The 15,039-nt window shown below is 35.8% G+C and overlaps 1 protein-coding gene across 6 annotated transcripts in view; it reads right to left on the bottom strand.

The window, feature by feature from the left end:
• Window positions 1-297: 297 nt before the first annotated feature.
• LOC105700157 (Kv channel-interacting protein 1) overlaps window positions 298-15,039 on the bottom strand; it is a 136,085-nt gene continuing 121,343 nt past the window's right edge. For 4 of the 6 annotated variants that reach the window (XM_023431984.1, XM_023431981.1, XM_023431983.1 and 1 more), the window contains exons 3-7: window positions 14,845-14,914; window positions 14,695-14,765; window positions 13,377-13,649; window positions 12,331-13,033; window positions 298-9,939 (exon numbers count right to left, since the gene is read on the bottom strand). In XM_023431984.1, the coding sequence (XP_023287752.1) occupies window positions 12,986-13,033; window positions 13,377-13,649; window positions 14,695-14,765; window positions 14,845-14,914 (462 nt within the window). In that variant the 3' untranslated portion in view covers window positions 298-9,939; window positions 12,331-12,985. The remainder of the gene's footprint in view (window positions 9,940-12,330; window positions 13,034-13,376; window positions 13,650-14,694; window positions 14,766-14,844; window positions 14,915-15,039) is intronic. The other 2 variants (XM_023431985.1, XM_023431986.1) reach the window with 2 other exon arrangements.

The raw sequence follows: 15,039 nt of genomic DNA on the forward strand, positions 1-15,039 counted from the left end.
TAATTCCCTTTATTAAGTATTTCATGAATGTAATTGCAGTCGTAAAAATTGCAAGAGGACCGTCAATATTTAATTGACGTATAGGGAAATTGTTGATTACCGTTCTGCGTAGATTACAATCTAATTTTAAATGTTTACTTAGGTCTGCACGTTACGGGGATTGTTTTAACGTATTTCTTGTGAAAAATACTAAGGAACGAGGAAAGCTTCTTATCATCCCTTGAATAACAGTAAGGAGGATAACTGACATGAGGAAAAATGGCATATAAATATAAAAAGTGACTTGAGGTAATTAACATTTATTGATATTGCCACACCTTTGTGGGAAACTGCCAACAATACAGTATTATTTGATCTACTGCGATTCATTATCGTCTTAGTTATACGAAATCGCATCACAAACCTCATTAATAACACGGATTCTGTTAACTACTGCACTATATCAATAAACTTTAACGAAAGGTCGAACTTAGCATGGCCATAAGGGTTTGCCATAACCGAATCTGAATTGTACAGAAACATAATTATACATGAACTCTATGGTAATAGGTACGTGAAATACGAAGATAAATTTAACTGGGCTCCAAGAAATAAGCTATATATCTTACGTACTTCTTTACGATTGCATATCATTAAATCGATTGATCTTCCCCAGCGTTCACTCGAAAGCTAGAAATTTAATTAACGAATCATTTCGCCTGACACATTTGAATAACATTTCAATAGTATTATACCTTGGTAGTAGCGCAAGCAAATTAGATAAAGAATGTGATACCGAAAGGTGATAAATACGAATGACGATTGAGAAAATGCAGTATTTAGTAAATATAAAGCTTGAGGAAGAAATGCCTGAAAGGAAATTGCACGCATTTAATGCTGATGTGTATAGAAAAGACTCAATAATGTAGGCGTCAAGTATGCAAATGTCATAGCACTAGCTAAGTGCGTTAATGGATGTTCAATGATTGTATTAACACTCTTATTACGTTAAAACTGTCAAATAATGTTTTTTGGCTATTCGAAAGTTGTAGGAAATTTTTATAACACTACGCCACAATTGGAGCGATTACGATCGATCTTATGTAAAAAAAAAGATTTTGCTTCGTGCGACTTGGTGCGTATTTAATTACTAGCTCGTCTATCAAAGTAATCGAATATCTAGGCGAAATGTGACAGCGAATTTAAAAACTCTTAATAATATAATTTAAGTAACAGTATGATTTAAGTGTGATGGAGAAAATCAATGAACCTTTACGTATAAATTAGAATTTAAAGGTTCCTAATTACGCAAACTATTCTGCTTTCAAGAACTTTTCTCTATAATTTATTCCTAAATATTTCTTGGACCTACGGGCTACGAAACGAATTTTTATAGATTCTCTTTTTTTTAACCACAGTCTCTCTTAACAGTATTTCTGTAAAGTCATATCGATCGACAGTCGTTTAATTCAATCACGTGTAACGAGTGAAACAAATTCATGATTCCTTTTTATTTTCTATACACAACGACTTGACGTACCTGGAATAAATTTACAAGTTCGCGGTAAAGTACAACGAAAGATGTTCGGATATTAATATCATAGGATGTGGGAGGACTACTACAGAAACATCTCAAACAGTACATTAGATTGAAAGGGACCTTCGATATCGTAACTTTGTTGCATGACCTCTAATTGCTATTATTCCAAAATTAAAATTTTATAATTTCTTGTGCTCAAATTTACGAAATTATATCAACTTACAGATATTCGCCGGGCTCCGAATATCCTATAAGCTCATAATGTTTGTAGGCATACTTAGTAGTTTCATTTTAGACATCAGTAGGACAGTATTCTAATCTCAACTACCTTCAGATGGTGCAATTAATAGGTAATTTCAAAAGTTCTGTCGATTTTATAGGTGTACTTTGAAGAAACATCACAAGTAGAGCATTGAAAGTCAGGCAGCAATGTAATGTCAATCAGTAAAGTCAGTAAAACGGGAAAAACAGTCGCCAGAACACGACAGAACTTTTGGAATGACCTGACAATAAAATCGAGCGTCTTGAATCCGTCACTTTTGTATTATTTAAACAGTTATGATGATCAGATAGCGTTATGTTGTATAGAAATACGAATGTTGTGGCGGGATAAAGTTGTTTGCAAGTAAGACATTTGATAGATTCTCTTTTTACATTCACGGATCATGGTTTTAAGCTTTGTCGGATAAAAGAAATTGCTTAGCATCCAGTCCTCGGTTGTCTAGAATTGTCATTGATCCAAACATCACTTAAAAGTTGCTTGCAACCGAGCGAAACTTTGCCGTTTGCAGTAACAATGTTGAAACATAAGTCAGAAAGAAATGACGGCATTCAATTACTCCTAGTTAACTTATTATTAGACTACGTGCAATTTTTTTTCGATCTCTCAAAAACGTCGCGTTAATAACTATGATACATGATGATACAATTGGTGGTGGATGGTGCCATTTTTTTCCAATTTCTCAAAAACGTCGCGTTAATAACTATGATACATGATGATATTTACACGAAGTTGGCAGTATTCGATAACAATAGCGCACTCCGCTTGAAACAATAGGGCTTGAGGTACATTCATAGTAGTCCTGCCTTACGACTTCTTTTTCTCATTATCGTTTAAATTTCATAATCGAGTAGTCATTAACACAGTTACTAATAATGAGTTAATACGTTATTATTTCTGTTATATTTCATGTAAAAGAAATTCTATATCTAACTGAAAAAGACACTTTAAGGTATAAAAGATAAACGTATGTAAACAGCCATCGTAGAATTGACAAAAATACATCACTTATGAGTTAAATGTTACCAAATGATAGTTAACAAGCTTAACGTTACGTCTGATCATTTTGAAATTTAACGATTAATGCGGCATGAAAATGCAAAAAGGTGCCAATAGAAACTGAATGAATTATGACGCATCGATATAAGGCTACATTACTACAATGACACAATTAAAGGGTAAATACGTTCATTTCTTTCCCCATTTAATAAAATATGATTCTTTCAGAATAATTAGCACATCGGCAATCCTGATTTTGCTATTTTATTAATTTGTTCGGATGAGCAGCGGATTCAAGTGATCTCCAAATCGAACTGGGGGGCGGGGGTTAAAAATTCTTTTTTAACTCACTGGTACGGGAACATCTCCGAAATCTAGGCTTAAAAATATCATTTTAATCAAAGATGAAATGAGTATTTTGTTTACTTGAACCTTTCCATGTGAAAGGAAACCAATTTCGTTATGAGAATAAATAAACTTTGGAAAGATATTCTAACTGGGATCATACTTCGCCGTCCCCCTGCTCAAATGGGTGAAATAGGAGTTATTACGTTTAATTAATTCCTAATATTAATGAATTGACTAAGGTTTGACTTATCCCTTATAAATAGTTAATTATCTAGAGCATTTTCCCTTCATTATGCTAGTTATGATTTAGTGGAATTCTTCTTACACTGTAAAGTTTCATCGGCTATCGCTATTGTTAGGAAATTTTTCGGTTGCCTATGTCGGGCTTCCCGAAAAGAAAAATCGAAATCTATTGAACATATGTAATGTCACGCACTTCTCAAATGATCTCTCGCTTACACTCTAATCCCTACTTTTATTTTCCTTAAACGGCTATAGTCGTATTTCGAGGTTCGCTTTCAAGGATGGACCTAATCGCGCACAAGTGTCGTTGATTGACGTGATAGAGATTACACGTTTTTTTCCGATCTTGAAGAAAAAAAAAGAAAAATACTGTACGTTCACTCTTAGACAACATTATTAATATTATTTTCTTATAAGCGGATTTTCTTTTCTTTATTTCTTTCATTCGTCCTTTCAGAATGATTTGTGAGAGATACGTAAGTATGTCTCTTATCATTAATTTTGTTGTAAACTTTTTATTGCAAATAAAAAGTTTGATATCGTTGCTGTGGTCGATTCATGTATTTGTAGATGCCCAGAAAACGTAAGATCTTATACAACATTTATGTATCAGTTATGTTAAAAATATATCATTTAAAATAAGAGTAATTTAATATCTGTAATTTTCGAAGACGTGATTATTACATTCGATTTACTTGTGAGCTCACTGTGTGCTATTCAAGAGCCAAGAAATTGTTAATAAATTGTTTGCCAAACAATTTCGAATGCCATTAACCTGGTTGTATACTGTAGGTAACAAGAGATACAGTCATAAATTAACTAAGTAAACTTCTTTCGTTAAACTATTTATGCTGGTATTGATATACAATAAAAGTGATACCGATAATTTGATTGTAAGAATGCATTTGTGTGTGCTGCATATCAATTTCTGCCCAGTCTGTAAAGCCGAGCCAACTTTAAAAGAGCCAACTTTGATAAGAGTCCGGAATTAACAACCACTCTGTTCCAGAGTTTCGCCAGAGACAATTCCCTTCTTCCTGTCCAGAATAATAATTAAACTTTCAGCTTTTTCGTGCAGCTTTTATAGACAAGGCAGGAAAAGTTTGTAATTAGTTCACGTATATAAATGTAAAACAAAATCTGAATAGCGGTGATTGCAAAGTGCGTTGCAATTTGATTGTTAAAGGCAAACTTCTGTTTATATTAAAGATCTCTTTCCATTCAGGTCAAAATTAATATTTGTGTTCATTATGAACACATTTCACTGTCGTGTCGTGTTTTGAGGAGTTTAAGTGCAGTAGTATTGTTTAAATTATACTGCCTGTCAAGAAAATTGTAACATCCAAAAATCAAAGTTGTGCATATTTGATAACCATATATATCGTTTAGTATAATGAATTGAGACTGTGATCATATCTCGGTAATTACAAGTATTGTTTAAATCAAAGTTGAGTCATTATATTTTTACGTTATCTTAAGCGGTATATGCTGGTCATCAATTTGCAGAATTTTTATTTTTAGGTGTTCCGATTTTGAATACATAATTTTAGTAAGGTTTTAGGAATTTCTTTCATAGCACAATCTTCGGGCGTACGCATTTCAATCTTATATACATTTCTTGTTATAAGCTCACTGTTATGTATTACGACCAACATTTCACATAGATGTTACGTGTCCGCGCGTTACTTGTTATATTACTCTTATTTTTCTTTAAATTTGTTAACATACTTGACAATGTGTATATCTGTTACATAAACATTATACACTTGAGATCATGTGTTTATTTGGGACATGTATACAAGTATTTCAGAAATTCTAATAAAATTAAATTTCTTAATAACTTCGAATGACTGATCGTCTCGGGTTCAGTGCGAGTGGACTATTAATGAATATAATGATCTACAAGATGTTAATTCAGTCTTAAACAATTTGTCATCTTACTGGAAACTGGTGCATATCATATAAGTGTGCAATGTAGCCTTCCTTCCGCTCTGTGAAAAGTGAAACATGCGTGTAAAAAAAGAAATGAAAATGAACGGTTCAATTTCATTTACAGAATGTTAAGAATTGACGTTGTAGGCAGATTGAGGTAAGAAGTCGATGGATGCTATGCTTAATATTTTTTCACGGTTTACCAAATATTAAGATAAAGTTTTGGTTATATTTAGGCGAAGCTAAGTGAGAGTTGCAGGTTGTTTTAATAAATATTATTCGTAAAACACAGACAGATGTATAAACCGTCAACCAGTTTCAGTTTTTCTTCTTCTCTCTGTCAGTATTGATGTCTTCAAAGATAGATTAATGTGCGGGATCCATAGAGTATACGTTTATGCATTAAATATGAGTTTGAAATGCATTCTTAGCTGCAAAGCTATTAACTATTGAATCGGTCGTTATGGAAACGAGTATTCGGCGTCCTAGCAACGTAATTTGTGTTGATCTCACTGAAGACATTTGTATTCACGACGGTTATGTTGTCATGAATTTTATGAAATTGCGAACTTTAGCTTCCTGGTTGTTTATGCATATCCAGCTTATATGAAATAACTGATATTATCAAATACATTATGTTATTTTCGGGATTCATTGGTGAGAAATTGCATCGAACGAATCGATACTATCGATGTCCATACCGTGAAACGTGAATTACTCGGTGAGTATTGTTACAATTATAATATTTATTTGTTATTTGCGTGATACTTATTCGCGTGTTAAATGCTTATATAAGTATTTTATTTCCGTTATTTCGGCACGACAAAGGCGAGAAATGTTAGTGTTTATTATTTCCAACTTACATTGTTTAAAGGGTTTTTTCGACAAAGTAGCAGAAGAGAAAAATCAAAAGAATATGGAATATATTATAGCGTGATAGTGCTTTAACTAGGAATCGTTTCAGTAATGTGTTTTTCAGTGAAATTTTAAACATCTTGGTTGAAAGAGGAATATTTTAAAGGTATTTATTATTCCAAACTTAAGGATGAAAAGTGTTTTCAAAATTCTCTATTTCGTAAATAGATCATCATAACTAGATAGGTTATTTATGTATTCAGTGATGATTATGTGATTTGCATTAGAGCTTAAATAAAGTCAATGAAATAGGCAGATAAATGTTCTCACGGATTATTGATTTGCTGTTAAAACTGTCTATGTATGGCAGATTGTTTCAATTGTTCTCCTCTAATTAAAGAAAAAGTCAAAGTAATCTACCTTCAGTGACATAACACATGTGACTATATAACAATTTGAAAATTGTTCACGTAAACGATCAGAAAATTTATATAATGAAGCCGCACTTTCATGATTTTTATACGCGCATTTCCAATTTTCAATTAATTAACCTATATTGATTGGGATTGTCAAAGTAATAAATTAGTGTGGCTGATAGCTATCGATGCAAAAACTTGCCGGTTAATTCTACAAAATTAACAAGTGGAGGGATTGTTACATGCATATTAGAATGATTTAATTAAAGCAATTTATAATGAATCTCGGTACGGTCAGTCGCTCGATTTTCAATAGTCAATTTCGTAAATGAACTTTTGAATTCCTTTAACTAACATATTAAATAAAACATAAACGGCTCAATTAGTATAAACAAAATGCTTCCTGCAGTACCATTCAATGTACCAGTACATTAGCATTACACGTTCCTCCCTAAGGAACCGTGGTTGCGCTTATTCAGAGTATTGGCATACATTGATTCGTTTAATGTGCCGAAATCGATATACGTACACGCGTACTTTTTATGTAATTTTAACGAGAAATAAATTATTAGGAGGAACATATGATACTAACATACCATGTAACAGCTTGTTTTCATTTCTTTATGGAGGACATTTATTTGTTTTCCGGTCAGTTTGAAAGGGCCCAGTTCACACATCACATGCCAGTACGATCACCTCTGTAAGTCGACATTATACCATGGAAACAATAAATACGATATCGTTATTACATCCTTTTTCCTGCCAATTAGTATTTACCTTAGTCGCATGAAATATGCAACGATTAGGAGAATCGTAGAAAATGTTGCTTTTCACTCAGTTCCTAGGTACCATTTAGTACAGGAAGTATCGTATGCATACTGTCTTAGATTACACGTAAATTATATCGCATTGGTGTTTCATTGTCATCAACTGATAAATTCATCCGCCCCCTTAATTCAGTGATCCGATTGCGCGCTTATTAATCTAATGTTTACGCTAATCGCTAGAGTCTTAAAAAATCGATCATCTACCCGATTATTCATCCGTCTGTACAAGAGAGTGAGAATGCAACAACCTGAGAAAAGTTGCGAAAACCTGTTGAGATATGTGCTATAAAGTATATCTATACATCTTTCCCCCTATACACCTTTTTTTTTTAATTTTTCTAGCATGAAACGGAAACGTAAAGATTACGATAATCCGATGCTGACACGCAGGGACTTTAGTAGACGAAAAAAGTTAAGGATTTCATGTATATTAATTAATTATTAGAGTATGCAGGTAAAATAAATGGTTAGTCAATATTTATGGCGCGAAGGAACGAAGGAAACGTTTATAAAAGGTGCTCGGAAATTGTAGTGAAAGCCTTTCCTATGACTTTTCGATTCTTTCACGATAGCTTTAACAGTATTTACGCTATTCATTCAACGGGGAGCATTCAACTCTTTTCAGGTTTCGCGTTCCCAGTTCAAGGAAACAGATCCTAAATTACCTAGACTAAGTCTTAACGGCATGGCTTAAATTCCCAGGAGCTTTCATCCTTAACCTTCTCATCCTTCCTTTTTCCCGTTTTACTTCTCGCGCAATCCCACCCATTTCTTACGCTTTCGCCCCGAAAGCAACATTAAATGTATAAAATTAGCGGTCGCAAGAGAAGGAACGAACGATTGATTCATTGCGAATCAATGACTTACGCCGATCGCTCGTACTTAATTTTATTGCTTTATCGTAAGATATACGAGCTAATGAAGTTAAAGCTTATTCTCAAATAACAACATTCTTACCACCGCCATTGTCTACTAATCCTATAAACTTAACAATTTCCTCGATAAATGGCTGCCTTATTCTACCGGCGGCAGTGCTTCCGACCAGCACTGGGCACCCTGCTTTTGGAAGATTTTCGGTAATCGCTTAGCGCTAGTCCTATCAATATCTCGCTAGTTACTTAACGATATTCCGACGTCCTTATGACTATAACCGCCTTATTATCCGTAACGACTTAGCCGACCGCGACGCAGGAAGTCGAAGAACCGCCATTGGTCGAGCGGGCTCTCCCGGTTACGACGGCCCTGGCTTCCGAGGGCTCTTCCGGTTAAGACGATCCATGGATCTATGAAGAGATCGGTAAAACATAAAGTGCGATTTTAGACGAGAAGACCGAAGCTCGAGACGTAAGCCATTTTACCAGCTAACTCCACCTACACGATCTTGTGTCGCGAACAGAAGCCAAAGGACGTACGGCGTCTTTTTTGACGTATGATAAAGCGCGGGCTAAAATGTATAAAGATCGTGAAATTGTGTTGTATACTGTTTTTAAGGACATTATAATTGCAAATGATAGGAACAGTTACTATGTATGTAGTTCAAATTTTTATTATTTCTCTTTATAACACGTCATCGCTAACAGGGCAAGATGACCGCCATCTTCTTTTCTCTTTACATCTTGAGCTTCACCCCCGGAACGATTTCCACCATTCTTTTTTTCATGGATCCATGGGACGACCTTGGCTTTCGAGTCGTATTTAAGTGTGGCTCAATGGTTCTATTTTAACCGGATTTCGTCCGATCTTGTCGTTTCGACAGGCATCGACCTCGACTTGTACAATGATTTGGCACGTGATTACTCAAGTCCGTCGTTTCTTCCAACTCGAACCCGAGTGATCTCATTTCTCTTCTCTCGTCGCCTCGTTCAACCATTTTTCTACCCCTTTATTTCCCTTTTTTGTCGGTTTCGCTCCTTCCTCCCCCTCGTCCATCATTTTTTTTTTTTCCCATTGACATTGGTTGGATTTTCAATCCGCGTCAATTAGTGGCTCTTCGGCGACCAATAATTGAGCCATCGTTGAAGCGACCATCCGTTGGTTCGCAATCGATGGCCGATGGTCGCACTGGAAACTGCGAAACCACTCGTTGGAAAGTGTCACTTGACGAATTGATAGAAATTCATGTTTAGATAAGCATGGAAAGGGAATTTAGTTAAATAAAAATCGGGGATGTAGTCTTACTTTTATCCTGTTTAACCCTATTTGACAGAGTGGGGGCACCGGTTCTCGGGTACTTATTATATCGGCGCAGTGAATTGTTTCCGTACAAGCAATGATTCGGTTGCATCAACAGTTTTATTTTTTTATCAATGGTTTTTCGTCTATTCCATCGCATTTTAATTTCCTTTAAAGTTCTTTGAGTCTTTGTGCTTGACCTGGGCCATATTTTCAGCTTGAATGTAGCAGCTTGTCTGCGGCCAATGAATTGATTTACCATTCAATGTCCGCGTATTGACAATCGATGTTGAATGGCTCCACTCGCGGCCCGTGAAAATCTATTGTCGGTGAGTACCAAGTGTAGAGCTACGCAGAAAGAGCATAAAATAAAAATGGAGGTAGTAACCGTGTTTCCTCGGAAATCGGTGAATGATGTCTCTAGTTTTTTGTATCAAGGTGATGTGTCGGATTATCCCATTTATTGAATTTTATCGCTTCGACATTTTTAATCTTTTTGCTTTAAAGTTTATCGTTCTTTTGTTTGTCACTTTAGAAATTCTTTTGATGTGTGAAGTCTTTGCATTTCGCTGATGTTAGATCCTTTGGTTTTCGATTAATGTCTGATCATCATAAATAATAATTAATCGATCATAGCCGTATGCGTGAATTGGTTATTCTAATAATCGCATTCTAGCTATGCCCAACATCGCATTGACGAGTTTCAAAGAAGTCTGTAAAAATGAAATGAGATGAAAATGAAAGAAATATTTACGTTCTTGTACAAATCGAAGCATATATTTCTGAGGTGATATCTTTTCTGATATTATCTCTAGTACAGCATAGAAAGCTGTTCGAGAGAATAAAGTATTTTACTATTTACGTATATATATTTTTTTTCTGTTCCCTCCATGCTGTTTATTCTTTTCAATATTTAATTGTTCAGAAGTTTCCGTGATCTTTTCAATGTATTTCTACTTTTCTGATACCGATTTCCCAAAGTATATGTTTCAATAGCGCACTAACAACCCATTTATCCGCTATTGGCGCGTCTACGTGCCCATTCATTATCGATTTTTAATGTTTATGCACCAGTTGCACAAGAACATGATGTTCATGAGTAATGCTCGATTGAGATAATTATATTGAAATAAATTGATTGGAGTTTCCATCTCAGAGACACCTTTGAAAATTATGCAATTTCTGTTTCCTCAAACTAAAGTAACGAAATATTTCTTGCAAACAAAGTTTGCAATTTTTCCATACTTTTGCTTTTTCGGTGAGCTTCTCTTATTTTGCTTTGAAAGATTGAGTTGTATTTTCTCGGTTATCAATTACTTGTTGTTGACTGCTTATTAGTAGTCGATAATTCATGCACTACTGGATTGCTTGCATTGTTTATTTAGGGCCAAAAGGTGCACTCGATTCGAAAATCCTGCATTGATTTGTGCGTCTTGAAAAATTAACGTATGCTTGAAAATATACGTGCGCTTGAAGTGAAATGAAAGGACATAAAACAAAAAATGTTGAATATGAAAAATTGAAAAGTGTACGCGAGAATGAAGGAATCGGTTAAAAATGAAGGAAATAGTGGAAAAGGCATTCAAGGCTTCGTTTGTTAATGCTGTTTGCGGCGTTGCCTTGATGAGGACATTGAAAGTTAAACGATTTACCAATACTGGTGAAAATGTGATTATTTCTTTCATCCTAACGTGATTTGATTTCTGTGTAATTACTCGCAAAGCACTTTGAAGAACAGTTTGCTATACAACATTTGTACAGATCGAAAACTAATTTGTTTACCGACTGTAAAAGAACAATCCTAATGAATTTTCATATTTCCACGAGATGATTTACGGTAAATGTCTTCAACGAGGAAATTTTACCTGACAACGTTCTGTTCCTTCTATTAACTGTATTTTAAATTCACGTACTAGGGCATGATCTTATTGTTAGAGACTCCTGGCAACATCAATGACTGTGAAATCGTAATATTTCTCCAGGAATTTTTTGGTGCAATTTTCGAGTGACGTTCCTCCATTCAATGAGATATGTCCTTGATGACTTGGCAGTTACACTTGTATGTGCTTAACAGCTTAAACCAAGTTTCGTTCTCCATAAAATGATGATCTTTTTTGAATCTACCCGAGTCCTTCCGACATGCCAGAAAAATAGGTCTCTTTCTAGGACACTTTCTTATGAAATACGTGAATGAAGCTTTACTCGGTATAAAACTGGGGCATTTCATCGATTTTATCAATGAGGTGTCAGGGAATCGTAGAATCGATTACTCTGAGTAATATATACTGGAGGTAGAGTGCAGTTAGTGATAATAAACGGAGGCAATACGGAGTAAGTGACAAAGATTACGAGAGGCTGGAGGTCTGTAATGTAGTGGTTGGCCCCCTGGGATTTCTTCTAATGTCTAGTTGGCTATTGCACGTTGTCTAGTAAGTGTTCTTTGGGGGAATTTCTTAACAAGGAGAGATCTGCTTAGCAAGGTAACGATGTATCTAGCTAATTTCACCAGGGAACTGCTAATGCACGGAACAGCTGATGATTTTGAATCGTATATCCTGCCAGTGGCAAGTAGCATGGCAATAGAATTATCCATAACTAGGATTACGAGAGACTAGAGATCGCAATGTCGCGGATGTTGCTTCCTTTGTCACTTCCAGTGTCGGATTTGCCGTTACACGTGCAAATATACCGTTGTTCTCGATCAGAGATCGAAATGCGAAGCTGAACATCGCTACTGACCTCATGATCACGTCCATGGTAACATTTCTTGGGGAAATTTCAGATGGGTTCTCTTCAACAAAATAGTGGCGTGTCTGGCTGATCCCACCAGTGAACTGCCACAACACGGTATATGGGATGATCTCGAATCATACATCCTGGTAGTGGCACTGATGGTAATACAAAGTAGCATGACGGTGGAGGCGATGGTGAATAGGATCGTGAGATCGAAGGTCATGACGTGGTTGTTGTTTCTAATGTTACTTCCAGTGTTGGGTTCGTCGCAACACGTATATCGTTGTTCTTGGCCAAAGAGTGGAGTGCGAAGTTGAACATCGCTCCTGGTCCTATGGTCACGTACTCGATACGAACATTTCTTGGGGACATTTCAAAACGAGAAGGCTCAGCAAAATAGTGGCGTGTCTGGTTGATCCCACCAGTGAGCTGCTAGCATTCGATACAGCTGATGATCTTGGGTTGTATATCCTGGGGGTGGTAGCGGTACCGGTGGCAACAGAGAGTAACATGGCGGTGGAGGCGATGGTGACAAGGATTGCGAGAGACTGGAGGTCAACGATGCTGTCGTGGGTGTTGTTTCTGGTGTTGCTTCTGGTGTCACTTCCGGTGTCGGGCTCACTGTTGTACGTGTTTGCGAGGGATTCTCCCTGGCCGGAGATCAGAGTGCGCAATCGAACATTGCTAGCGATCGGGTAATCACGTCGTCCTGAAATCAAATTCGGATGCTGTTAGAAGCGGTTAATCGATCAGGGGGAATTGCATACAGATTGTGGCGAAATTTTAACCCATCAGCAGTTGATTTGCTTCATAGTTTTACATTTCGCTCTAATGGTTTCATTCCCATATAAGAAGATATTAGTCCTTGGATTTCTATACATTATAAAACTACTTTAATATGTAGGAAAGCTATTGAGGATCATAAATATCCTTTGTACATATACGGACAAACATAGTACTGGCCGAGACGTGTTTGGGTATGTCAGTTAAATATAAAGATACTATTTTCTTTCGCGATGATGAAGTTGTTCACGGAATCGTTTGGAACGTGCCTTGAGGCAACTTTCGATGAACTCTTCGATCGTGATAACCCCATCTTGATTGAGATCGAGCTTCCGGAAGACCCTGTCCAATTGATCCCTTGCTTTCCTCTCTTCATCGGCATGGTGTTTTCGACCCATCAATTCGTGCACGGCAGTGACCACTTCACCCAGTTCTCCTCTCGTAATGCACCCGTCGCCATTAATGTCGTATAGTTTGAACGTCCATCTCAGCTTCTCGTAAATGCTACCCCTCAGGAGGGTCGATAAGGTCACCAGCAGATCCTGGAATCATCGTCAATTAGCTCAATAACCGTCGAGGATATTCGATGATTCTAACGGATCCCAGGGATTCTCACATCCTATCCAAAGAACAATGTCTACAATGTTGTATTGTTATATTTACTACAATGAAATGTACTATTTTCAATCATTTGGAGGATAAAATTACGAGTAGAAATGATATTGAAAGGATTTAAGTAAGTGTATAAATAAGTTTGCATGATTATGAGAATTTATGAAGGAAACGATTTAAGTATCAAATTTCATTTTTTACTCTTTCATCGCGTAAAATATTAAAGAGATATTTCGATTTTTTCTCACGTGTATAACATCGTTCAAACATTTAATCCTATAACATATGCAAAGTGTTTAAAAAATGATAATTAAAGAACGTCGAAATAAAAAAGATCGGTGTTGTGTAATATATAGCCCGGTTGAAATTGTTAAACATTTGTTTCATATTCGTAATATTCAAAATAACGGAGGTATTTTGATTTTTCTTTTTCATTGGTTTTAGATAAAAGTGTTCAACAGAATATGCAGAATTCATAGAAAGATTATCATTCTTTCGTATCTATTAACTTAATTTTAGTATTCAAACGTTACTTAGCTTTGAGTATCTATATTTAAGCACAAATTGTTGTTTCTTTCTCTTTCGAATACCTGGGACATGTCTCTGACGATTGAAATAAATTCAAAATAAAATCAATAGTTTAAGAAATTAACCCATTCTTGGTCATTGATCTTCAACAACTCGTTTCATTTTGTTGTAGTCTACCTTTGTTAATCTCAATCGTTCACTGTAAGAGGATGTATACAAGATATAGATATAAGATCGTATATTGTAAAATGACATGCAGTCAACCTGTGCGTATTCGAGAAGTTGAAGCAAAAGTGATGGGAATCATGGGCCATTAGGGGTGTTTTATGTACAAAAGGCAACCCAGTTAATAATTTCGGTAACCTCTATTAGGAAGCATTTCTGATAACCTGCTTACGAAAACTGGTACTTATGCATGCGGTAATAGCTTAAAATGCAATTAATTACCCTGAAACTGATGGCCCCGTTGCAGTTTACGTCGAAGGCCTTGAACACGTAGTGGGCATAGAGGCTGGAGTCTGAAATTCGCACAGCAAGGCACCATTAACGAATTACGCGTGACAGCTTCATTTTCTTCTCTATTGAATCAGAACTCACTGCCATGTGGGAAGAATTTCGCATAAATGTCTTTGAAAGAGTCTTCGTGGACTACGCCTTCGGGACACTCCTAAAAACAAATGAAAATGCGTCTTTATAATCCGGGCCAATTATAAATTATTAGTAAAGTACGCGTCAAGTATTTTATAAACATACAACAGAATGCACTATAAAATAATCAATAATAAATTCAGT

The sequence above is a fragment of the Orussus abietinus genome, unplaced genomic scaffold (genome assembly GCF_000612105.2).
Source record: "Orussus abietinus isolate OABI.00-Male unplaced genomic scaffold, Oabi_2.0 scaffold201, whole genome shotgun sequence".
Taxonomy (NCBI): domain Eukaryota; kingdom Metazoa; phylum Arthropoda; class Insecta; order Hymenoptera; family Orussidae; genus Orussus; species Orussus abietinus.